The sequence below is a fragment of the Eretmochelys imbricata genome, chromosome 27 (genome assembly GCF_965152235.1).
Source record: "Eretmochelys imbricata isolate rEreImb1 chromosome 27, rEreImb1.hap1, whole genome shotgun sequence".
Lineage (NCBI taxonomy): Eukaryota > Metazoa > Chordata > Testudines > Cheloniidae > Eretmochelys > Eretmochelys imbricata.
The window spans coordinates 99,608-124,785 of record NC_135598.1 but is presented as its reverse complement, the minus strand read 5'-3'; the positions used below and the strand labels follow the sequence as shown (position 1 = coordinate 124,785).

The 25,178-nt window shown below is 49.2% G+C and overlaps 1 protein-coding gene across 1 annotated transcript in view; it reads right to left on the bottom strand.

Moving 5' to 3' along the window:
- Nucleotides 1–25,178, bottom strand: part of LOC144257824 (vasoactive intestinal polypeptide receptor 1-like) — a 72,032-nt gene that overhangs the window by 23,180 nt on the left and 23,674 nt on the right. Inside the window, exons 6-9 of the mRNA XM_077805993.1 lie at nt 22,997–23,005; nt 15,739–15,846; nt 12,385–12,485; nt 11,414–11,511 (exon numbers count right to left, since the gene is read on the bottom strand). Of these exons, the coding sequence (XP_077662119.1) occupies nt 11,414–11,511; nt 12,385–12,485; nt 15,739–15,846; nt 22,997–23,005 (316 nt within the window). The remainder of the gene's footprint in view (nt 1–11,413; nt 11,512–12,384; nt 12,486–15,738; nt 15,847–22,996; nt 23,006–25,178) is intronic.

The following is a 25,178-nucleotide window of genomic DNA, read 5'->3' as shown; positions in this document are numbered from 1 at the left end:
GTAGGCAAATGGATGCAGTAGGTGTTGGGGCCTGTGGCTCTGGGAGAGTGCTGCCTCAGAAGCCACATTGGATGCATCAGCTTGTACTACAAATGAGCAGGGTGGTTCTAGGTGTACCACTGTGGCCTCAATGAAAGGAGCTTTGAATCACTAGAAAGAGAGCTGAGCCTCAGATGTCCAGGTGAACTTGGTGGGCATTTAGAAGAGGGCTATAAGGGGTGGTATGTGCCTCAAGAAGTCTGAGAAAGCACCAATAGAAGGTTGTGAAGCCTGTGAATCATGATACCTCTGACACTCCATGGGGGCACCCAGTCATGGATAATCTCTCTCTTTTGGGGATCTATTGGATACCCTCTGTGGAGAGGATGTACCTAGGAACACCAGGGAGGTCTAGTCAAATCATAGAATCATAGAATATCAGGGTTAGAAGGGACCTCAGAAGGTCATCTAGTCCAACGCCCTGCTCAAAGCAGGACCAATCCCCAACTAAATCATCCCAGCCAGGGCTTTGTCAAGCCTGACCTTAAAAACCTCAAAGGAAGGAGATTCCACCACCTCCCTAGGTAACCCATTCCAGTGTTTCACCACCCTCCTAGTGAAAACGTTTTTCCTAATATCCAACCCAAACCTTCCCCACTGCAACTTGAGACCATTACTCCTCATTCTGCAATCTGCTACCACTGAGAACAGTCTAGATCCATTCTCTTTGGAACCCCCTTTCAGGTAGTTGAAAGCAGCTATCAAATGCCCCCTCATTCTTCTCTTCCGCAGACTAAACATCCCCAGTTCCCTCAGCCTCTCCTCATAACTCATGTGTTCCAGTCCCCTAATCATTTTTGTTGCCCTCCGCTGGACTCTTTCCAATTTTTCCACATCCTTCTTGTAGTGTGGGGCCCAAAACTGGACAAAGTACTCCAGATGAGGCCTCACCAATGTCGAATAGAGGGGAACGATCACGTCCCTCAATCTGCTGGCAATACCCCTACTTATACATCCCAAAATGCCATTGGCCTTCTTGGCAACAAGGGCACACTGTTGACTCATATCCAGCTTCTCGTCCACTGTAGCCCCTAGGTCCTTTTCTGCAGAACTGCTGCCGAGCCATTCGGTCCCTAGTCTGTAGCGGTGCATGGGATTCTTCCGTCCTAAATGCAGGACTCTGCACTTGTCCTTGTTGAACCTCATCAGATTTCTTTTGGCCCAATCCTCTAATTTGTCTAGGGCCCTCTGTATCCTATGCCTACCCTCCAGCGTACCTACCTCTCCTCCCAGTTTAGTGTCCTCGGCAAACTTGCTGAGGGTGCAATCAACACCATCCTCCAGATGATTAATGATGTTATTGAACAAAACTGGCCTGAGGACCGACCCTTGGGGCACTCCACTTGATACCGGCTGCCAACTAGACATGGAGCCATTGATCACTACCCGTTGAGCCCGACAATCTAGCCAACTTTCTATCCACCTTATCGTCCATTCATCCGATCCATACTTCTTTAACTTACTGGCAAGAATACTGTGGGAGACCGTGTCAAAAGCTTTTTTAAAGTCAAGGAACAACATGTCCACTGCTTTCCCCTCATCCACAGAGCCAGTTATCTCGTCATAGAAGGCAATTAGATTAGTCAGGCATGACTTGCCCTTGGTGAATCCATGCTGACTGTTCCTGATCACTTTCCTCTCCTCTAAGTGCTTCAGAATTGATTCCTTGAGGACCTGCTCCATGATTTTTGAGTACGTCTCAGCTTTGGTGTACAGGACATGTTGCTGGAGCCTCTCTGGTATGGCCCAGATCATAGAATCCTAGAATAATAGAATATTAGGGTTAGAAGGGGCCTCAGGAGGTCATCTAGTCCAATCCCCTGCTCAAAGCAGGACCAACACCAACAAAATCATCCCAGCCAGGCTTTATCAAGCCAGGCCTTAAAAACCTCTAAGAATGGAGATTCCACAACCTCCCTAGGTAGCCCATTCCAGTGCTTCACCACCCTCCTAGTGAAATAGTTTCCTAATATCCAACCGAGACTTCCCCCACTGCAACTTAAGACCATTCTTATTCTTGTTCTGTCATCTGCCACCACTGAGAACAGCCGAGCTCCATCCTCTTTGGAACTGCCCCTTTAGGTAGTTGAAGGCTGCTATCAAATCCCCCCTTACTCTTCTCTTCTGCAGCCTAAATAACCCCAGGTCCCTCAGTGTCTCCTCTTAAGTCATGTTCCCCAGCCCCCTGATCATTTTTGTTGCCCTCCTCTGGACTCTCTCCAATTTGTCCACATCCCTTCTGTAGTGGTGGGACCAAAACTGGACGCAATACTCCAGGTGTAGCCTCACCAGTTCCAAATAGAGGGGAATAATCACTTCCCTCGATCTGCTGGCAATGCTCCTACTAATACAGCCCAATATGCCGTTAGCCTTCTTGGCAAGAAGGGCACACTCCTGACTCATATCCAGCTTCTCATCTACTGTAATCACCAGGTCCTTTTCTGTGAACTGCTGCTTAGCCAGTCAGTCCCCAGTCTGTAGCGGTGCATGGGATTCTTCCATCCTAAGTGCAGGACTCTGCACTTGTCCTTGTTGAACCTCGTCAGATTTCTTTTGGCCCAATCCTCCAATTTGTCTAGGTCGCTCTGGACCCTATCCCTACCCTCCATCATATCTACCTCTCCCACCAACTTAGTGTCAACTGCGAACTTGCTGAGGGTGGAATTCATCCCATCATCCAGATCATTGATAAAGAAGTTGACCAAACCGTCCCCAGGACCAACCCCTGGGGCACTCTGCTTGATACTGGCTGCCAACTAGACATTAAGCCATTGATCACTACCCATTAAGTCTGACAATCTAGCCAGCTTTCTATCTACCTTATAGTCCAGGGGTCAGCAACCTATGGCACGCGTGCCAAAGGTGGCATGTGAGCTGATTTTCAGTGGCACTCACACTGCCCTGGTCCTGGCCACCAGCCTCAGGGCTCTGCTGCTGGCCTGGGGCACTGGCCACCAGCCCCCTGCCAGCCGGGGTTCCATCCGCCGGCCCTGCTTAGCCCGCTGCCGGTCCCAGTCACTGGTCCCGGGGGCTCCACTGCCGCCCTAGGGTCCCAGTCGCTGGCTCGGGGCTCTGCTCCTGGCCTCGGCCTGGCACTCTGCAGCTGCCCCCAGCTGTGGCCCATTGGCCCCGGTCTGGGGCAGTGAGGGGTGCAGACAGGGTCAAGAGGGGGTGAAGCTCAGCAACACCTCCCCCTTAAAAATTGCTCCAGCGCCACTAGGATATTTTTAAATCCTGATTTGATGCTTATATCAGGCCACGTGGAACAGCGCACTGCTTTTGACCTTGTGCATGCCCTCTGTAGCCCTTTTTTTCCCCACTGAGAGTTGAGGGAAACAATTGACAAAATCTCAGTTCCTAAGAAAGCAAAGTTAGATGTCCGTTCATTTCAGCCTTCTTGGACAGACACATTTGGATTTATCCAAGAGAAGGACTGTGCTGTTTGTGCTTTCTGTTGTGAAAGTGTTGTTTGTTGCACATCAAGTGTTCGACAACATTTTCAAACGAAGCATGAGAAAACTTGATGAAGCAGACAAGACTGAATCGATCAAAAAGGCTGTAGCAGGATATGAGAAGCAAAGCAGTGTTTTTAAATGTTTAAGTGTAAGTAAAAATCAAGCTACAGAAGGAAGTTGCAAGATTACACAGTGCATTGCAAAAAACAGAAAGCAGTTTACAGATGGGGAATATATAAAAGAAATTTTTCTCAGCAGTTTGGAGGTTTTGTTCAATGATTTGCCAAATAAAGATACGATCGTATCTAGAATAAAAGAACTTCCTGTCTCTGCCAGAAGAGTTGAGAGACGCATAAGCGAAATGGCAGAAAACATTAACGAAAAGCAGACGACTGCATTCAAAGATACAGCAGTGTTTAGCATTGCAGTTTATGAGAGCATGGATATAAACGACATTCCATGTTTGGCAGTTGATGCAAGATATTGTGCTTCCGATGAAATCTAAGAGGAACTTTGTTGCCTAAAACCCGTGCATGGCACAACAAAGGGGGAAGATATAGCGGAAACTGTTGTAAACCATTTTGAAGAACAAGGAGTTGACAACAGAAAAATATTTTGTGTTCCATGGCTGGAAAACAGAAGGGATTTGTAACATTACTTGAAGATCAAATTGGCCGCCTGATGGTTAAATTTCACTGTATCATCCATCAAGAAAACCTGTGTGCTAAAATTTCTAATTCAGAGCTTAATAATGTGATGAATATAGTGGTGTGAATTGTGAATTTCCTTGTTGCTCGGTCTGCTTTGACTCAGACAGTTTCAAGCACAGCTAGAAGAGATGGGCAGTGCTTATAACAACAAGGAGTCTGGTGGCACCTTAAAGACTAACAGATTTATCTGGGTGTAAGCTTTCATGGGTAAAAAACTCACTTCATTCCACTTCACAGCAACATTCGGTGGCTAAGTCATGGCAAGGTTTTGATGCGCTTTGTAAATTGTTTTGGTACAATCAAGGCCTTTTTGTTGGAAAAAGGACAAAACTACACCGAACTGGATGATGACAAATGGCTGTGTAAGCTCATGTTTCTAACTGACATCACCACTCACCTAACCGAACTCAACCTCTGTCTCCAGGGTGCAGGGCAAACGGTTCTGGATCTTTATGAAGCCTGGAAGGCATTTGTTGTTTAGCAGTTTTTCTCGGGATATTCGAACTTCGACTTTCCACTACATCCAACACATAAAAGAGCTATCAACACGTTGCACTGTCAGTGTCAATGAGATTGGAATGTACACGCAAGAACTGGAATCAGAATTTTCTGACAGATTTCAAGATTTCCAGCGATTTGGCCCAGTGCTTTCTTTTCTAATTAAACCTGAAAAGTTCAATGAAAGCGACTTGGATTTGTCTGTATATCAGTGGATGGGTGTTGAAGATTTCGAAATGCAGCTCATTCAGTTAAAAAGCTCAGAATTGTGGGCATCAAAGTTTGGAGATCTGTGGAGTGCACTTGAACCTACCGAGAGAGATCATGAGGCCTCTATTCTGACCTGCTGGACGTCCCTGCCAGTGAAATTTAACTGTTTGAAGAAAATTGGTTTGAAATGCTTTCAGCATTTGGATCCACATACCGTATTTTCACACATGAAATCTGTCCTCCGTCCCTCTCAGAGCCAGTTAACAATTGATCACTCAGAAGCCTGTGTGCAGCTTAAAGTATCCAAATACGTGCCAGACATTGGAAAACTCAGCAAGAAAAAGCAAGGGCAAGGATCACATTAAACTGATAAGATCTGCATTTTAATTTAATTTTAAATGAAGCTTCTTAAATATTTTAAAAAGCTTATTTACTTTACATACATCAATAGTTTAGTTATATATTATAGACGTATAGAGAGAGACCTCCTAAAAATGTTAAAATGTATTACTGGCACGCGAAACCTTAAATTAGGGTGAATAAGTGAAGACTTAGTACACCACTTCTGAAAGGTTGCCGACCCCAGTTATAGTCCATTCATCCGATCCATACTTCTTTAACTTTCTGGCAGGAATACTGTGGAAGACCGTATCAAAAGCTTTGCTAAAGTCAAGATATATCACATCCACTGCTTCCCCCATATCCACAAAGCCACAGATGTGCTGGTCAGTCTGTTTTAGTCCTCTGAAAAGATGAGGATATCATCCAGGTAGGCTACCACTAGGCTCTTGGTCTAGAACAGGGGTGGGCAAACTTTTTGGCCTGAGGACCAAATCGGGTTTCCAAAATTGTTGAGGGACAGGTAGGGGAGTCTGTGCCTCCCCAAATAACCAGGCATGGCCCGGCCCCCGCCCCCTATCTGACCCCCCCTGCTTCTTGCCCCGACAGCCCCCCCGGGACCCCTGCCCTATCCATCCCTCCCTGTCCCCAGACAGCCCCTAGACCCCCCACCCCTGTCTGCCTGCCGCAACCCCATCCAACCCCTCCTCTCACTCCTGACTGCCCCCCTGGGACGCTTGCCCCATCCAACCACCCCTTCTCCCTGACCGCACCCAGAGCCCCTGCCCCTCATTGCCCCATCCAACCCCCCCTCCTTCCTGACTGTTCCCCGCCCTCTGACCGGCCCAACCCCTATCCTCACCCCTGACCACCACCCCAAACTCCCCTGCCCTCTATCCAACTCCCTCTGCTCCCTGCCCCCTTACCATGCTGCCTGGAGCACCAGAGGCTGGCACCGCTACAGCCGCACCGCCCAGAGCACCAGGACAGGCAGCCGTGCCACCCAACTGGAGCCAGCCATGCCACCGCGAGGCACAGAGCACCGGGTCGGGCAGCACAGCTGCAGAGCCGCAGCCTGGCAAGAGCTCGCAGCACCGTCACCAGAGCATTGTGCCGGCGGTGCCGTGAGCTGAGGCTGCAGTGGAGGGGGAACAGCAGGGGAGGGGCCGGGGACTAGCCTCCCAGGCCAGGAGCTCCGGGGCTGGGCAGGAGGGTCCCACGGGCTGGATGTGGCCCGCGGGCCATAGTTTGTCTACCTCTGGTCTAGAATATCCTTGAATATGTTGTTAATGAAGTGCTGAAATGTAGCTGGGGCATTAGGGAGGCCAAATGACATGACTGAATATTCAAAGTGTCCATGGCATGTTTGGAAGGTTGTCTTCCACTTGTCCCTTGCTTGGATGTGTACTAAATTGTAGGCCCTTCAAAAATTCTGTTTGGTGAACACCTGAGCAGATCAGACGTGGTCCAACAGTTCCAGGATTAGTGGCAGAGGTTATCAGTCCCAAACCATCACTTGGTTTAGCGCTTGGTAGTCTAAACAGAGACTCATAGACCTTAAGGTCAGAAGAGATGATCATGATTATGTAGTCTGACCTCCTGCACTTTGCAGGCCAAAGAACCTCACCTACCCACTGCTGTAATAAACCCCTAACCTCTGGATGAGTTACCAAAGTCCTCAAGTCATAGTTTAAAGACTACAAGTTACAGAGAATCCACCATTTACACTAGTTTAAACCTGCAAGTGACCCGTGCCCCATTTTGTGGAGGAAAGTGAAAAACCCTCAGGCTCTCTGCCAATCTGACCCAGGGAAAAATTCCTTCCTGATCCCAAATATGGCAATCAGTTAGACCTTAAGCATGTGGGCAAGACCTACGAGCCAGATACCTGGAAAAGGGACCCATCTCTCTTCTTTACAGAAAGAACAGGAGCTCTGGCAGGAGATGTTGAGTGACAGTTGAATCCCTTAACAAGGTTCTCCTGGATATACCAACAGAGGACTATGAGTTCCAGCTCTGACATCGCAGAGATCCAGCCATATGGAACTTTGGCTCTGGGCTGCAAGTCTATAGGACAGTTACAGTCTCAATATGGGGGCTGTGCATCTGCATTTCTTTTTTCAAAGATGTTGGCACAGTCTTGATATTTTTTGGGAACATGGAGGGTCATCTCTGAGGAGCATATACTCTGGCTGATGGCTGCGGCATGGGGTCCAGACAATGCTTGGGTTGCTGTTGTCTGGCAGTGAGACCCAGGGTCCAGGGATTTGTGGTCCACAGTGCACAGACAGACCTGCCTGCAGTACGTGGAAGAGAAGATAACCTTTTGGTCTCACCAACGGATGCGTGGATTGTGACGTGCCAGCCAGGTTATGCCAAAGATCAAAGGGAAATGAGGGGAATGAATTATACTGAACTACAATACTTCTTGGTTCCTCTGTATCACACACAGCCTCTAGTCACAGTGACATGGTCTCCTGAGTCACTGGTCCTGAGGACAGGAGGGTCCCATCTATTGTCACCGCAAAACCAGGTGTGGTTTCTGTTGGGACAAGAATTCGCAGAGCCCAGGCCATCTCTGCATTCATGAAGCTGTCAGGAGCACCGAAGTCAATGATGGCCCACTGTGGAAGAATTCTCTGGGCCTTGTCTGGAATGTACAGCTGAACTGGCAGCTAGTGGTGTGGTGAGAGTCTTAGTAACCTGGGACAGGTCCCAGACAGGGTTTGGGGGGCATTCCAAGGGGTAGCTCTGAGGTTTTGCCTAGGTCTAGCCTGCCTACGGGGCCTGGGCTCATTTGTTCCTGACCCCTGCTGAGTAAGGGTTCTTAAGGGACTTGAAGCAAGTGTGCGGCGCACCTTACCATAGTAACAGAATAGATTGTTGAGAACGGTTCCGATGTGACAGTCAGCCACCTTTGGGTCAGGTCCACTTGCGTAGCCTCAGGATTCTGGTCTGGAGGTGTTGGAGTGGGACCGCTCTTCTCTCTTCACTCATGCAGACAGTTATCAATGTGAAGAATCAAGTCCATGAACGCAGTTAAGTCCGTGGCAGCCTTCACCTGAGCCAACACGTGTTTGATCTCTTCGCTCAGCCCTGCCCTGAACTGGCACAGCTGGGCTGCCTCATACAACTCTGTACATTCAGTAAGCTGAGGGAATCAAATGGCATATGTGGCGGCCGGCTCTGACCCTTGCTGGAGTTTCTGAATGGCAGCTGCAGCCGAGTGGGTGAGATGGAGCTTGTTAAGGATGGTAGAGAAGGCTCTTAGGAAGACAATTGCTTTGCTGCCCTGCTCCAGAAAGGGAGAGGCCCAGTCTAAGGCCTATCCCAACAGCAGTCTTATCACCATTCCCACCTTGGCCTGTTCAGCGGGGAAGGCCTGAGGGCAAAAGATGAAGAGGAAGCGGCACTGGTTCATGACACCTCTGAACTTCCGCTGGTCCCTGTCAAACCGTTCAGGCAAAGGCATGGTGGGGCCTTGTTCTGGGAACAGGCTCGTGCCCCAAATTTGGAATGAAGCATTTCCCTCCTGCACATAGGTTACCTGGTCACGCCAGATTTGATTTTCTGACAACATCTGCGTCACTCGAGCACGTGGAGCCTGATTTTCTGCCTATATTTCAACAATCCACTCCGGCATATCCAGAGGCCCTTCGGCTCATCTAGGCACCGAAACGCCTTCTTCCCTCACCAGGGCATTGCATGGGCTGCGTTTAGATGGTCTGTGCAAGCTGTCAGAGCCAGGTCATGGGCCGCCGGCCTCACAGCGAGAGCCAGAGTCAGACATCAGGAATCAGAGTTGTGGGTCTCTGTGGGATCAGGAACAGAATCTGGAGTTGAGGCCAAGTCAGGAGCCAAGAGTCAGGGCCAGGAGGTAAAGGCGAGGTCACTAACCAGAAGTCAGAAGCAGGACACAAAGCCGAATCAGAAACTAGGTATCAGAGCCAGGAGGGAAAAGCCAGGGTCAGGAACCAGAGTGAGGAAGCTAGGTCTGTAGCAGCAACTAGCTGGGGATCCACCTAGTTGCACAGACAAACTTCCTGTACCCTCCCCAGGCTTAAATAGTATGTCCAGGCCAATCAGCAACCAGGAATGTCATGTTAGTCAGCCCCCTGCCAAGTGCGTCCACTGCCACAGCTGTTAGGTGCTGGCGTGGAGATGGCTGCTGCCAAGGACTCTGCAATCCCATTTTCTTGACCTGCTGCTCCTTACAAGGGGTGAGGAGGAGACTTTTCCTAGGGGCAGGTTATCCCACCTTTTACCTTCCTCTCAAGCAGCCGCTTCTAGCCCTGTTGAAGACAGGACCTTGGCCTAGATGGACACTGGTCTGATTCAACCTGCCACACCCCAGATTCCTCGGCAGTCCCTCAAACTGTATCCTGTTTCCCTGGCTTGCCCTTGTCTGTCAAGGTTGTTTGTCAGAAATCACCCAACCTTCTCCTCCTTTAGCTTTTTCACCTGGGGAATACTTGGGGCATAAGTGCTAGATGCCATTAATGATTCCACCGTATAAGCAAGTTGAGAGGGGGAAAATTGCTAAGTTAATTTTTAGATCTATACCCAGGGGGCTTGAACTCTCAGCCTTTATAGCAAGAGGGCAGCTGTATCCGGGCAAGGCCCCAACACTGAATAGCTCTGGTTGCTAATTAGCTACAGGAATCATGTCTGTTAGCCCACAACTACAACAGACAGAGCACTATGAGTACAGAATCATTCAAACATTGGTGGGGGGAGGATAGCTCAGTGGTTTGAGCATTGGCCTGCTAAACCCAGAGTTGTGAGTTCAATCCTTAAGGGGGCCATTTAGGGATCTGGGGCAAAAACTGGGGACTGGTCCTGCTTTGAGCAGTGGGTTGGACTAGATGACCTCCTGAGGTCCCTTCCAACCCTGATAGTCTATGATTCTATGAAACATTGCCCATAAAGATTGCAGAATTCAGGTCACACCTGTTCCCCTAGAGGCCATTTTGCAGAGGAGCTTCACTTCTTCAGCTAGAACTGAGAAGAAAAACATGAATTTCTTTCATCTCTGACGTGATGTGAGTGACTGACGCTTGGCAGTGTCAGGGTAACATCAGCTGGGTTTGCAGGAGGTGGCAACAGGAGCTACTCACATGACACTGAAGAAGAAACAAATGTTCCAGATTCCACTTCTGTAGACTGGTCCATCTAAGCTGGGCAGTGTTATTTGGGGATTTATTGTTGTTCAAATAGCATTTAAGTGAAATGTGTCCCTGTCTACCCTACCTGCACCTCCTGCCATCATGGAGACGAGTTAGAAACGCTGCCAGATCAGAACGCTGGAGTTCACCTGCACTTCACACTGGGGTGAATGACAGCTCCAAGGGCAGGTCAGTGGAGAATGGGGCCCTTTGTAGCAAATGCATCTTGGACTTTGTATAGAGAGGAAGGGCTGATCATACCTAGGGTCTTGGAGGAGCATGGACTGGAGCAGTTAGCCCAGGGCATTGTTTGCACCGCCGTGGCCATGCTGCTATTTGTAGCACGCTAACTCAGTCAAAGCTAGCATGTGTATGTCTCCCCAAGGTGGAGATTATCCCCCCAGCTCCAGTGTAGATGGTCCCTGAGCCTGCAGCAGACGGGAGCAACCAGGGCGTCGGAACAGAGCGGGGGCAGGAGGCCATGGCCCCACCACTTTTAAAACCTTTTTTTACCGGCAGTAAGGGGGCAGAGAGGAGTGAGCAGGGAGGAAGGGGCAGTGCAGGGGTGGGGCCACAGTTTGGGCAACAGTAGCCCCCCACACTTTTAGGAAGCTTCCCCTGCTACTGGGAGCAACCTATGACTGCAACCAAGCCACTGACACCTGGAATCAGCAGCCTGCAGACTCAATGTCCCCACTCTGTATCTGTGTGTTGGTGGGTCAAATGGGGGGGCAGATTCCACTTTGCCTGTAAGCACTCCTGTTTCCTCCCATTAGTAAGGGTCTCCTCCACCTCCCACATTCTCCCCACGCTCCCACTGGCTCAAATCTGCCTGCTGTAGCCCCTGCTCTAGTTGGCTTCTGTCACTTCATGGCAAACCCCTGGACCCCAGTGGCTGTGAGCAATTGGGACCTAGATCTGGCCTGGCAGCAGGCAAGGGGCTCAGCTACCTCCTGCCCTCCCGCAGTGCACGGAGCTGTCGGGGCCACAGCCCTACCTGAAGCAGGAGAAGATGCCGATGGCCAGGAGCAGAGCAGCCAGGGAGGCGGAGTAGCCGCAGGTATAAAGCACCTTCACAGTGGCAAAGTAGGCCCCCTGGAAGAGAAAGGCACAGCTGAGTTAGCAGGTCAGCACGGCAGTGCCAGGCAGCTGTGTGGGCACTAGAGCATGGCCGCGCAGCTGGGAGCACCACTGACCCTCTGGACCCTCAGTGGGGTGGAAATGTGGGGTGGGGGAGGACATGCTGCTGACAGACTTTGGGTCCTGTGGTGTTCATGCCACCATCCATGAGGGCCCCAAGGGACCGACCTGCCCCCTAGACACCTCGGCATACTGCCCACCAGCCCTAGGGGACCAGGCCTGCCCCCTAGAGCCCCCAGAAACCGCCCATGAGCCCCAGGGGACCCAGCCTGCTCCTTAGAGCCCCTGACAACCTGCCCACCAGCCCCAGGGGACCCAGCCTGCCCCAGAGAGACCCCGGCTAACCACCCACCGGCCCCAGGGGACCCAGCCTACTCCCTAGAGCCCCCGACAACCTGCCCCCCAGCCCCAGGGGACCCAGCCTGCCCCAGTTAGTGGAGTTCAGTTTGGTGCAGATGTGGGCCCTCATCAGTGTTTAATTAAATCTAGGCTGGTTCATTTTTAAACAACTCTTCCATTAAGTGGCAAACCCCAGAGTCCCCTGCGCAGCCTTGCAATGGGGAGACCAGCCCCCCTCCCACTCTCAAGCAGTGCCTTGCAATGGGGATACCAGCCCCCGTTCCACTCCCCAGCAGAGCCTTGCAATGGGGATACCAGCCCCCCTCCCACTCTCAAGCAGTGCCTTGCAATGGGGATACCAGCCCGCGTTCCACTCCCCAGCAGAGCCTTGCAATGGGGATACCAGCCCCCACCCCACTCCCCAGCAGAGCCTTGCAATGGGGAGACCAGCCCCTGCCCCATTCCCTGGCACAGTCTTGCTGCACTTGCCTTGGCTTCTGTGTCCTTATTGCTGCCATCCAGCTCACAGGCGTAGTACGGAGGGCTGGGGCTGCTCCAGCCAGACTCTGTGCAGTTCTTGCGTATCAACACTGCATCGACAAAGTGAAGCTCTTACAAGGACCTCAACCCCCAACCTCCTTGCCAGCACCCCAGATCCTGCCTCAGCCCCCAACCCTCTGCCCCAGCTCCCAGGCTGCACTGTAGTGTTTCTGTTCTAAGGGGCTCCGATGTCAGTTTCTGGTTCTCAGCCATGCCCTGAGGCTTGAAGCTGGGGGCCCCATCCTGGATGCCTGGCGCTGACAACCCTGCTGTAACTGGAGAAGAGGGATGTGGAGGGGACTCGATGCCACTCATGCCAGGTCCCAGACCACTCAGCACTGGCCTAACCCTGCTCCAGCTGGTGGCACTGGGAGCAGTAAAGCCAGTGCCGAGAGCTTTTGGGAATCCCACCCAGCACAAAGAACTAGATTGGAGGTCATCACACAGCCCTCCGTGTACTGTCTATGGATTAGCCCCAACATACATCATATCACATATATACATCCCAAAGATCATGTCATCACAGCCTCAGTTGCTGGTAAGATTCTCAGCAAGTCTCCGTCTCAGCTGACCTGTCCCAGGCCTACACTATGACCCAAGGCAAATGTTTATCAAAGCCCCAGAGCATTAGTAAATTATACTTATTTGCCCCTGTGGCCGGTCAGTTTTCTTTGTGCTCTGACAATGCTGAAATGAGTGCACTCAGAACCTAGCTTGGCTGCAGTCAAAGCCCAGTAAGGGACTCCTGCTTTGCTACCAGGAAAGAACAGCTTCGAAATAATAATAATATCCGGTTCATATCTAGCACTTGTCAGCAGTAGATCTCACAGCACTTTGCCAAGGAGGTCACCATCATTATCCTCATTTTACAGATGGGGAAACTGAGGCACAGAGCAGGGACATGATTCACCTAGCAGCAGAGCCAGGAATAGAACTCAAGCTTGCTGTGTCCCAGGCCAACATTCCCTCCACTACGCCCCACTGCTGCCTACAGGTAACTATTTTAAGGTGCATGCCCAGGGCACTACTGCCCATCAGTGCAGCTGCCCAGATCCAGAAAGCCACACTGCACATGTCAGGAGATATGTGCATTGCACCAGGCTGAGAGCATTGCACTGCTCTCTGGTGGCCTTTACATTAGACCTTCCTGCCCCCAACTCACTGTGATGATGGTATTTGGAATGACCTCCTTCTGCCCTGGCCCCTGCCCCTTTAAGGTGGGCTGGAATTTGAGAGGGCTGCCCAGAAAGGTGCGGGGAACTAGGCTGGCACTGCCAGGGCCCAGCGCAACTGGCAGCCTCTCCACTGTCCACTGCAAGTGTCCAGCTACTAACGGTGCACAGCACCCTAGAGTGTTCAGGGCTAGAGTGTGCACGAATTTACTCCAAGGGGTGACTCAATCCCATGACAAAAAGAAAAGGAGTACTTGTGGCACCTTAGAGACTAACCAATTTATCTGAGCATGAGCTTTCGTGAGCTACAGCTCACTTCATCGGATGCATATCGTGGAAACTGCAGAAGACATTATATACACACAGAGACCATGAAACAATACCTCCTCCCACCCCACTGTCCTGCTGGTAATAGCTTATCTAAAGTGATCATCAAGTTGGGCCATTTCCAGCACAAATCCAGGTTTTCTCACCCTCCGCCCCCCCACATACAAACTCACTCTCCTGCTGGTAATAGCTCATCCAAAGTGACCACTCTCTTCACAATGTGTATGATAATCAAGGTGGGCCATTTCCTGCACAAATCCAGGTTCTCTCACCCCCTCACCCCCCTCCAAAAACCACACACACAAACTCACTCTCCTGATGGTAATAGCTTATCCAAAGTGACCACTCTCCCTACAATGTGCATGATAATCAAGTTGGGCCATTTCCAGCACAAATCCAGGCTTTCTCACCCTCCCACCCCCCGGACACACACACACACACACACACACACACACACACACACAAACTCACTCTCCTGCTGGCAATAGCTCATCCAAACTGACCACTCTCTAAGTTTAAATCCAAGTTTAACCAGAACGTCTGGGGTGGGGGGGTGAGAAAACCTGGATTTGTTGCTGGAAATGGCCCACCTTGATTATCATACACATTGTGAAGAGAATTGTCACTTTGGATGAGCTATTACCAGCAGGAGAGTGAGTTTGTGTGTGGGGGGGCGGAGGGTGAGAAAACCTGGATTTGTGCTGGAAATGGCCCAACTTGATGATCACTTTAGATAAGCTATTACCAGCAGGACAGTGGGGTGGGAGGAGGTATTATTTCATGGTCTCTGTGTGTATATAATGTCTTCTGCAGTTTCCACGTATGCATCCGATGAAGTGAGCTGTAGCTCACGAAAGCTCATGCTCAGATAAATTGGTTAGTCTCTAAGGTGCCACAAGTACTCCTTTTCTTTTTGCAAAGACAGACTAACACAGCTGTTACTCTGAATCCCATGACAGCCTCTGCTGACCCTGTTATAAGCCTGGTGCCCTCTTTCTCTCTCTGACTCTGTCCAGAAGGGTCACTCCACCTGCAGGCAGACAGAGGGACTACCCATGGGAGAAGCCCTCTCCTTCTCTAGGGCAGCCCCTGTGAGTGGGCTGCTGGGTGGCTAGACAACCCCTTTCCAGGTATCAGCAGTGGGAAAGGCCTGGCTAGTTAGGGGGCTGGCAGGATTAGAGATCCCACTTCTTCTTCCAGCCCAGGAAAAGAGGGGTGCTGGAGAAAAAGACAGGGGTGCATGTGCAGCTGCAGAGGCTCAGGGCTGGGGGACTGGTGCCAGAAGCAGCCTGTGGGCCTGCTCTACATGGCGCCGCAAGCCAGAATCTGCCAGAGCCTAAAGGGGAGGAGGCACCTGACTGTTGGATGGGTGACAGATGCTGAAGGGGCACTCAGGCTGTGTCTCTGTTGAATAAGGGGTGGGGTGATTCCTGAGACGCTGCCCTCCCCAAGGGCCATAGGAGCAGCCTCCGCTAGAACTGAGCAAATCACTGATTGAAATGTTTCATTCAATCAGAAACTGAAATGGCCAAAGCGAAGCTTTTCGGCTTTTCAAAAATATTCTTCCTTTTTTTTCTATTCACTGAATTCCTCCCGAATTTGGGAAAAGTTTCAGAGTCCCGTGAAATGCATTTTTGTGCAAATTTACTATTTGCTGAAAACGATTCACCCCCCAGCTCTAGTCTCCATTCCCAGCAAGAGGTGGGAGTGAGGAACCAGCTACCCAAGCACAGAGCCCACAGCGCGGTGGCTTTGAGGGATACCGGCCCCTTTACTAGAGGGCTGTGGGGTGCCAGCACTACACCTTGAGATTTCTTGAATACTTGAAGGATCTCTTGACAGGTCACTGCTTGGGACTGGCCAACTGACACCGCCGGCCAGCAGCTGACGCCATCCCACTCCCTCAGGCAGCCTGGGAGAACCAAGAACAACGTTAGCGTTGGGGGTGGAAATGAGCAAGTCACCAGGTGGCATCTGGAGAGTGTAGCCATCATTTGGTGGGCACCAGGGCAAGTCACCCCCAAAAGAGAAAGGGGTCTCCTCATCAGTTGACACCCCATGGCCTCCCTCATCAGAACTCAGCACCCCCACCTGCAGAGAGGTTACCCAACCACACCTCCCTTCTCCCCAGTCCTGGGTCGACTCACTGCAGTCAGTAAAGGAGAAATTTCACACCAGATCCTCAGTTAGGTGTTAGAAATAAAAACATTACTGCGTCAACATGCTGTCATTCAAAGTGAAAGCCAAAGGCAGGTGAGGCTGCAGCAGCCTCAGAATCTGGATGGTGCCTGCCCATCTTTGCGAGCGGGGGTGCAGTTGCTCTATAAGAAGGGAGCAGCTGCACTGAAGCAAGCTAGTCTTTAAAGATTTGATCCCCCTGGCTCCTTCCTCGTCTGTGCAACCCCCTGTGGGAATTAGGATGCACGCAGCGCAGAGGGTGTGCAGCAGACTGGGTCATTCACCTATGCAATGAGGATTACTAGCTCCATAGGAAGCCAGACAAAATACAGATCCCCTAAAGCCAATGTGAATACATTCTGCTCAAAGGATCAGTCATTTCTTTTCTTGAAGTCTGACAACAGCTGGATCGGCTAAGTCAGGGTCATACAGCCCTTGGCAATCACCCAATAGCCCACCCAGTGCAATAGACGAGTATTGTTATCCCCCATCATACCGATGGAGGCACTGAGACCCAGCAGTTAAGTGACTGTCCTAACACCACACAACAACTCAGTGGCAGAGCCAGGACTAGAACTGAGGAGTTTGTACCTGCCACTGTTACGTGTATTCTGCTAGACCATAGCTCTGGAGTGGAAAACAGCTTCCTGTTTGCAAAGGGAAGGCAAGTCATACAGTCAAATAGGGTTCCCTCCCAACAGCTAAGCTACAAGATTCCTCCAAGATCACATTCACTTTCCTATAGGTCCTCTGTGTTGGTTGGGTTTGGTCCCATTTGATTGGCACTAAGAATAATTCTGTCCTACTTGTTTGATACCATGGTTCCCACTGACAATGTGTTGTGTCTCATGCTCTTTACACCAGATAAATAATGCGAAGAAATCACAGTGTACAGCTGGGTTCCACATAACCATATGTACCAGAGCTCTGTGAAAAGCAAAGTCTCTGTCCTGGGAGAAACTCTGATATTTAAACAGTTTTTTGGTCCCAGATCAGGGCAAAAATGAAACAGTAAAACTTTCCATGGAACAAATTGCTCAGAAAAATTTAAATTCATAAATGACAAAAAAATTGTTGTACGCAGTATAGTTGTAGTTGTGTCAGTCCCCAGATTTTAGGGAGATATAAGGTGGGTGAGGTCACATCTTTTATTGGACCAACTTCCGTTGGTGAGAGGGACAAGCTTTCAGCCATGCAGAGCTCTTCTTGGGGTTTGGGACTGGAAAAGCATTACAGCATCCCAGCATTACAGTTTATGGCTTATTACAACAATCTGTAACCCACTAACCCCCTCTTTTTGTCCTAGGTCTGCAGAGGTGTTAATGGACCACTCTACCTTGAATGGGCCCTTACAATGTCTGCTAACTACTTATGCTAAACAATCTGTTCCATCTTGCATTTAGCTGTAACACTCTGAGTACCTTTCCCAGACTTGAAGAAGGACTCTGTGTGGCTCAAAAGTTTGTCTCTCTCACCAACTGGTTGGTCCAATACAAGATACTACCTCACCCACCTTGTCTGTCTAAAATTTTTTGTTACAAGTCAGTTCAACATTAAACTGCATCTGTTTGATATATTGCAGTTAGTCATATGGGCCCCGCTCCCTGGCCAGACTACATCCCCCATGATGCACCAAAGTAATGGGACTCCCATGATGCACTTCTGTCACTTTATCAGAGGGGAGACTTTGGTGCATCATGGGAGATGTAGTCCAGACAGGAAGCCCAAACTACTACTCCCATGAGGTACCGTGACAGCTCATGCAGACAGATTAATATCAAACTGGCTCGAAACTAAATGGTTTGATTTAGTTCAACAAATTGAAATGTTTCCATTTGGGCCAACCTAAACCAAAATGGTATATTTGGATTTTGCCAAAGGAAAATCAAAAAAGTTCAGCAAAACTGAAATTTTTCTGAAGAAAATTTTGATTTTGTGAAAACTGTATTTTCCATCAAAAATCATTTTGATGGAAAATTTCTGACCAGGTCTAATCATAACAATAATAATAATACCTAGCACTTATCTAGCACGTTTCATTAGTAGCCCTCAAAGTGCTTCATAAAGGAGGTATCATTATCCTAAGCCAACTCTCGTGTTTACTAACCCTAATCCGCAAACGTGGCAGGCCTAGCTACCTAGAGCAGCAGGATGCAACTGGTTTCCGGAGGCTTCTAAAATCCACAGAACACTGTGAGCACCACAAGAGGGCTCACAATCTATTTAAAGTGATATTACCCTATTCCTATACATGTGTGTTGCCCAACCTTATTACACAGGAAAGCCTCATAAATCTAAGCATAACCTTGTGTTATGCATACATGTAGCAAACAGATTCTACATACTTTAATACTTAAAGTCACCTGTATTGATATCTATTTTAAGTTCCGCTTATTTCACCTGTATTTAGATAGACAATACTGTACAGAGAAACAACCTATTTACACACTTGTGTAAACTAAAATGTAAACATGATGAAAAAATGCTAATGAATCAGCTGTTAGTATATTGTGTTGAAGCAGGCTGTGAACCTTATGAAATGGTTTGGTAGGCCATGTAGGCCTTGTAAGGTCTCTTGTAAGGTATCATTACAAAGCTTATAATCTACTGAATATATTCATCCTATTTGTATGAATGTATCATTCTTGTATCTGAAACTAGAAATATAAAGTATAACTCTGAAGTCCTATTGTAATTATGCAAAGTGTGGGCCATTAACGGTGGTGTAGAATCTTGATGACTCCCATTGACTAGGACAATTGACTGTAAATGGCTGTTTACCTGAATGAGGTCTTACAGTAACATGTGACCATGTCACCTGATACTGGAATCCATCTTAAATCTGGTGTTTTTTCATTTAGAAGGTGGGGGGACGGGACGCAGAGAGAGACACAAAGGATTCCTGCCTTGTGCCAAAGCTATCAAAGGGGATAGAACAAAACAAAGAATCATAGAATCATAGAATCATAGAATATCAGGGTTGAAAGGGACCTCAGTAGGTCATCTAGTCCAACCCCCTGCTCAAAAGCAGGACCCATCCCCAATTAAATCATCCCAGCCAGGGCTTTGTCAAGCCTGACCTTAAAAACTTCTAAGGAAGGAGATTCCACAACCTCCCTAGGCAACGCATTCCAGTGTTTCACCACCCTCCTAGTGAAAAAGTTTTTCCTAATATCCAACCTAAACCTCCCCCACTGCAACTTGAGACTATTACTCCTTGTCCTGTCCTCTTCTACCACTGAGAATAGTCTAGAACCATCCTCTCTGGAACCACCTCTCAGGTAGTTGAAAGCAGCTATCAAATCCCCCCTCATTCTTCTCTTCCGCAGACTAAACAATCCCAGTTCCCTCAGCCTCTCCTCATAAGTCATGTGTTCCAGACCCCTAATCATTTTTGTTGCCCTTCGCTGGACTCTTTCCAATTTATCCACATCCTTCTTGTAGTGTGGGGCCCAAAACTGGACACAGTACTCCAGATGAGGCCTCACCAATGTCGAATAGAGGGGGACGATCACATCCCTCAATCTGTTCGCTATGCCCCTACTTATACATCCCAAAATGCCATTGGCCTTCTTGGCAACAAGGGCACACTGCTGACTCATATCCAGCTTCTCGTCCACTGTCACCCCTAGGTCCTTTTCCGCAGAACTGCTGCCTAGCCATTCGGTCCCTAGTCTGTAGCTGTGCATTGGGTTCTTCCGTCCTAAGTGCAGGACCCTGCACTTATCCTTATTGAATCTCATCAGATTTCTTTTGGCCCAATCCTCCAATTTGTCTAGGTCCCTCTGTATCCTATCCCTCCCCTCCAGCGTATCAACCACTCCTCCCAGTTTAGTATCATCCGCAAATTTGCTGAGAGTGCAATCCACACCATCCTCCAGATCATTTATGAAGATATTGAACAAAACCGGCCTGAGGACTGACCCTTGGGGCACTCCACTTGATACCGGCTGCCAACTAGACATGGAGCCATTGATCACTACCTGTTGAGCCCGACAATCTAGCCAACTTTCTACCCACCTTATAGTGCATTCATCCAGCCCGTACTGCTTTAACTTGCTGACAAGAATACTGTGGGAGACCGTGTCAAAAGCTTTGCTAAAGTCAAGATACAATACATCCCCTGCTTTCCCTTCATCCACAGAACCAGTAATCTCATCATAGAAGGCGATTAGATTAGTCAGGCATGACCTTCCCTTGGTGAATCCATGCTGACTGTTCCTGATCACTTTCCTCTCATGTAAGTGCTTCAGGATTGATTCTTTGAGGACCTGCTCCATGATTTTTCCGGGGACTGAAGTGAGGCTGACTGGCCTGTAGTTCCCAGGATCCTCCTTCTTCCCTTTTTTAAAGATTGGCACTACATTAGCCTTTTTCCAGTCATCCGGGACTTCCCCCGTTCGCCACGAGTTTTCAAAGACAATGGCCAATGGCTCTACAATCACAGCCGCCAGTTCCTTTAGCACTCTCGGATGCAACTCGTCCGGCCCCATGGACTTGTGCACGTCCAGCTTTTCTAAATGGTCCCTAACCACCTCTTTCTCCACAGGGGGCTGGCCATCTATTCCCCATGTTGTGATGCCCAGCGCAGCAGTCTGGGAGCTGACCTTGTTCGTGAAGACAGAGGCAAAAAAAGCAAGGAGTACATTAGCTTTTTCCACATCCTCTGTCACTAGGTTGCCTCCCTCATTCATTAAGGGGCCCACACTTCCCTTGGCTTTCTACTTGTTGCCAACATACCTGAAGAAACCCTTCTTGTTACTCTTAACAGCTCTCGCTAGCTTGAGCTCCAGGTGCGATTTGGCCCTCCTAATTTCATTCCTACATGCCCGAGCAATATTTTTATACTCTTCCCTGGTCATATGTCCAACCTTCCACTTCTTGTAAGCTTCTTTTTTATGCTTAAGATCCGCTAGGATTTCACCGTTAAGCCAAGCTGGTCGCCTGCCATATTTACTATTCTTTCGACACATTGGGATGGTTTGTTCTTGTAACCTCAACAGGGATTCCTTGAAATACAGCCAGCTCTCCTGGCCTCCTTTCACCTTCATGTTAGTCCCCCAGGGGATCCTACCCATCCGTTCCCTGAGGGAGTCAAAGTCTGCTTTCCTGAAGTCCAGGGTCCGTATCCTGCTGCTCTCCTTTCTTCCCTGTGTCAGGATCCTGAACTCAACCAACTCATGGTCACTGCCTCCCAGATTCCCATCCACTTTTGCTTCCCCTACTAATTCTTCCCGGTTTGAGAGCAGCAGGTCAAGAAAAGCTCCCCCCCCTAGTTGGCTCCTCTAGCACTTGCACCAGGAAATTGTCCCCTACGCTTTCCAAAAACTTCCTGGATTGTCTATGCACCGCTGTATTGCTCTCCCAGCAGATATCAGGAAAATTAAAGTCACCCATGAGAACCAGGGCATGCAATCTAGTAGCTTCCGCGAGCTGCCGGAAGAAAGCCTCATCCACCTCATCCCCCTGGTCCGGTGGTCTATAGCAGACTCCCACCACTACATCACTCCTGTGGGTGTCTGCTATAGACCACTGGACCAGGGGGATGAGGTGGATGAGGCTTTAGAAGGCCCAGTCATGTGGAATCCCTTGCTTTTCACCTAAGATGCCTGCTGGAACTAACAAGGATTGTACCAGGGGAAAGGATTGGGCCCAGACTACCAAGGAGTCTAGTCTGTGAAAGAAGCTTATTGGAACATTTCTGAGGGTGATATTTACCTGTATTCAGTTTCTTAATGTATTAGGCTTAGATTTGTGTGTTTTGTTTTATTTCACTTGGTGACTTACTTTGTTCTGTCTGTTATTACTTCGAACTACTTAAATCCTACTTTTTATACTTAATAAAAATCACTTTTGTTTATCAATTATCCCAAAGTAAGTGATTAATACCTGGGGAGCAAACAGCTGTGCAACTCTCTCTATCAGTGTTAGTGTTATGTGGCTGGCCACCTGGTGCTGGCTTCTCCTTGTTTCCAGCTGCAAAACAGTGCAAGTACGTGGCATCCTCACTTGAGACTGTTGGTTCATGGCAGCATGTTATGAGAAAGGGCATGGGGCCACATGACAGTAAGCAAGTGGGGCGAGAAGACCTGCATGATTTTGAATGGACAGTGTGCACGATACCATCTCTCAACTATGACATGGCCTTGATTATGAGAGTCCCTGCCACAGACATGCTTTCACCTCCTACCCTCGCTGGAGTGCTTCCCACCAGCTCTGCCCTGCCTGCACTCCCCCATCACACCTGTTCCAGGCAGCTGGCAAGGGCCTTTCCTAGCCCCTTGCTCACCTGGCTCAGGGCTAAACTGGCTGTGTTCCTGACCCCCTTCCCCACCAAGCCAGCCTGAGCTGTTTTGTTGGGATGCTTTTCCCTTCTTAATCAGTCAGTTCCGCCCCCTGTCTGATTCCTCCAGTGAGTTCACGGTTCAGCACATGCCATGAAATCTCTGGAATTTGGGAGTGCAGAGACGGGCACAGTTAAATCAACCTAAAGGGGCATCCAGAGGTGACCTGCTGCTGTACTGTCAGCAGCCCACGCCCTAGGCCAGGATTTAGGGAGCCCAGTGTTGTGAGACTGGGAAGTGCAGGCTGTCAGTCCACCTAGGGGCTAGAGAGAGCCACGGTGTCTCTCTGCGTCCAGCGGCCTCAACAAAGGCCCCCTTTGCACAGAGCTCTTCCTAACAACACTGGGACCCTGGCAAGCAGGAGGAGGTTGGTAACATCTCTTTAAGGTGCTTCATTTTCGGTTTTTACTGATTTTTACCAAAAAAGTCCCAGGTTTTACAAAAGCCATTATTCATTCAATTTTCACCCAAATGTTCGACGTGCCAGAACTCCTCAGACCCAGCTCCCAGCTCTGGAAGGAGAGATGGCAGCTCAGGAACCTCTCCTTCCTGAGCAGAGATTCAAGTCAGACATACTGGAATGACTCGAGGCTGGTGTAGGTACAGTTGTCAATCCATGCCCACCACATACTGGCTCTAGAGATCACGGATGGTGATCCACAGTTAAGCAAATAAAAGTCAGTGAACTGATTTTCATGCTAACATGGGTCAAAAATGAAAATGTGGATCTGACTATATTTCAGCATATAAGTGGGTTTTTTTAAGTTTGGGAAAAAGCGGATGCTATTTACCCAGAAAACTGCTCAGTTAATTGTTTGCGCCAATTTTCACCTGCATTTTAATTTTTATAGTAAACACTGATAAATTCCCAGGAAATTTTAAAGAAAATAAAAAGTGAAAATGAAGGGCCAGACATGTGTTGTACACTGAGCTCTGCAGCATGGATCACCAGCTTGTTAATGGCAGGCAGAGGGTTTGCACCAGAAATTTGCTACAAGGGTTACCCTCCCACCAAAATCCTTCCTCGGCCTCTGATGGTGGGGGGTGACTTGCCGTGCAGCAGCAGGGAATGGGGAGGAACAGGGCAATCTGTGCATTCCTTTCCCTATTCCAACCAGTGTCTGAATAACTCCAGAAGGAGGCAGCACAACTTGGCAAAGAGACTCCCCAGCTGGCAGTGGCCACACTTTGAGCTGTGTGTGGAGAGCAGAGCATCATGGGTGCCCCATGGCATTTGGAGAGGGGGAAAGAGTCTGCTCACCCAGGGCCATTTGGTCTTTGCACCCTCCTCTGTTGTACCCTGTGTGACACTCTACATCCCAGGGAAGCACCCTTTGACCTCCATCTTCATCATTTGCATATGATTGTGATATTGCATACAAAGCATGCCTTGTAAGGTATCACGGAACAGGTTATGATCTACTGAAACCCACTGTTCCATCTAAATATGTGTATCATTCATGCATATGAAGTTATGAGATTGTGTTATATGGTTGTCACTAAAATATGCTGTGGGTTTGGGAAGCACCCAGATACTAGCTCCCCAAAGACAATAGCCAGGGGAATAACCAACGTCCAGGCAGGTGTTGAACAACCATTAACAGCCATTGTCCAGCAAGAGAGCTACAATTCAATAACTCACCTGCATAGGGTCACACCCAGGGAATTGCTCAACCTTGCCTGGGGACTCAGCAATGCCCACCAGATATGCCTAGATTTGTGTTCTCCAAGCACATGGAATAAAGGTATATATTTTACTTTATTTTATTTTGGTAACCATTCTGACTTTTTGCCTATCACTTATAATCACTTAAAATCTATCTTTTGTAGTCAATACATTTGTTTAACTGTTTATCTTTACCAGTGAGTTTGCCTGAAGTGTGCGGTAAATCTGCTCAGGTTTGCAAAGGCTGATGCATATCCACTTTCCTTTGATGAAGTGATGAACCAATTAATAAATCTGCATTGCTTGTCTTGAGCAGTGCAAGATGGTGTATTCCTGAGGTACAGTGCTGGGAGCTGTGGGGATTTGGCTGGTACCTTTCTCTGTGTGATTCATGAGTGGCTCTGGGAGCATTCATGCAATGTAGCTGGGTGTGGGGCTCCACATGCAGATGTGCTGACTGATCACAGTGCCTGGAGGGGTTTGCTGCTGGTCACTAGCAAGGCACTGTGAGAGACAGCCAGGCTGGAGAGTTTAGGGGGCACAACAGTCCCACCATCCTAGGCTGCACCCTGGGGATCCCGTCACATCCAGCTGTGGGCGCTGTTGGGCACAGGAGCCTGAGTGGCTGGGCCTTGGCTCTGGCCAGGGATGGTGATTTCTGAGCTCCTGCCATTGGATGCAATCCGGTCTGTGCCAAAGGCAGACACGCTGCTTCTCGGAAGGGTCATAAGCCCTGCAACTGGCAATATGGGCAGGGAGGGTTCAGCAGGATCCGGTGGGGAGGGGGGCAGCTCTGACAGAGCCCAGGAATTCCCCTCCATCTGTCTAGGACCCTTCTCCATGACATCACTGCCCTTCAAGCGGCTGCAGCACTTCCTTCGGCCACCAAGAGCCTGCACAGCTGGGAGGGGAGAGCACCAGGGAGCAATGAAGGCAGTGGGCAAGTAAGCGAAGGCTGACAGGTTTGTTGCCGTAATAAGCCTGGTCTTTGTTCTGTGAGTGATGGGAGGATGGTTAAGGAAGGAGAGGAGACAATGAACTCAGACAAACACTGTG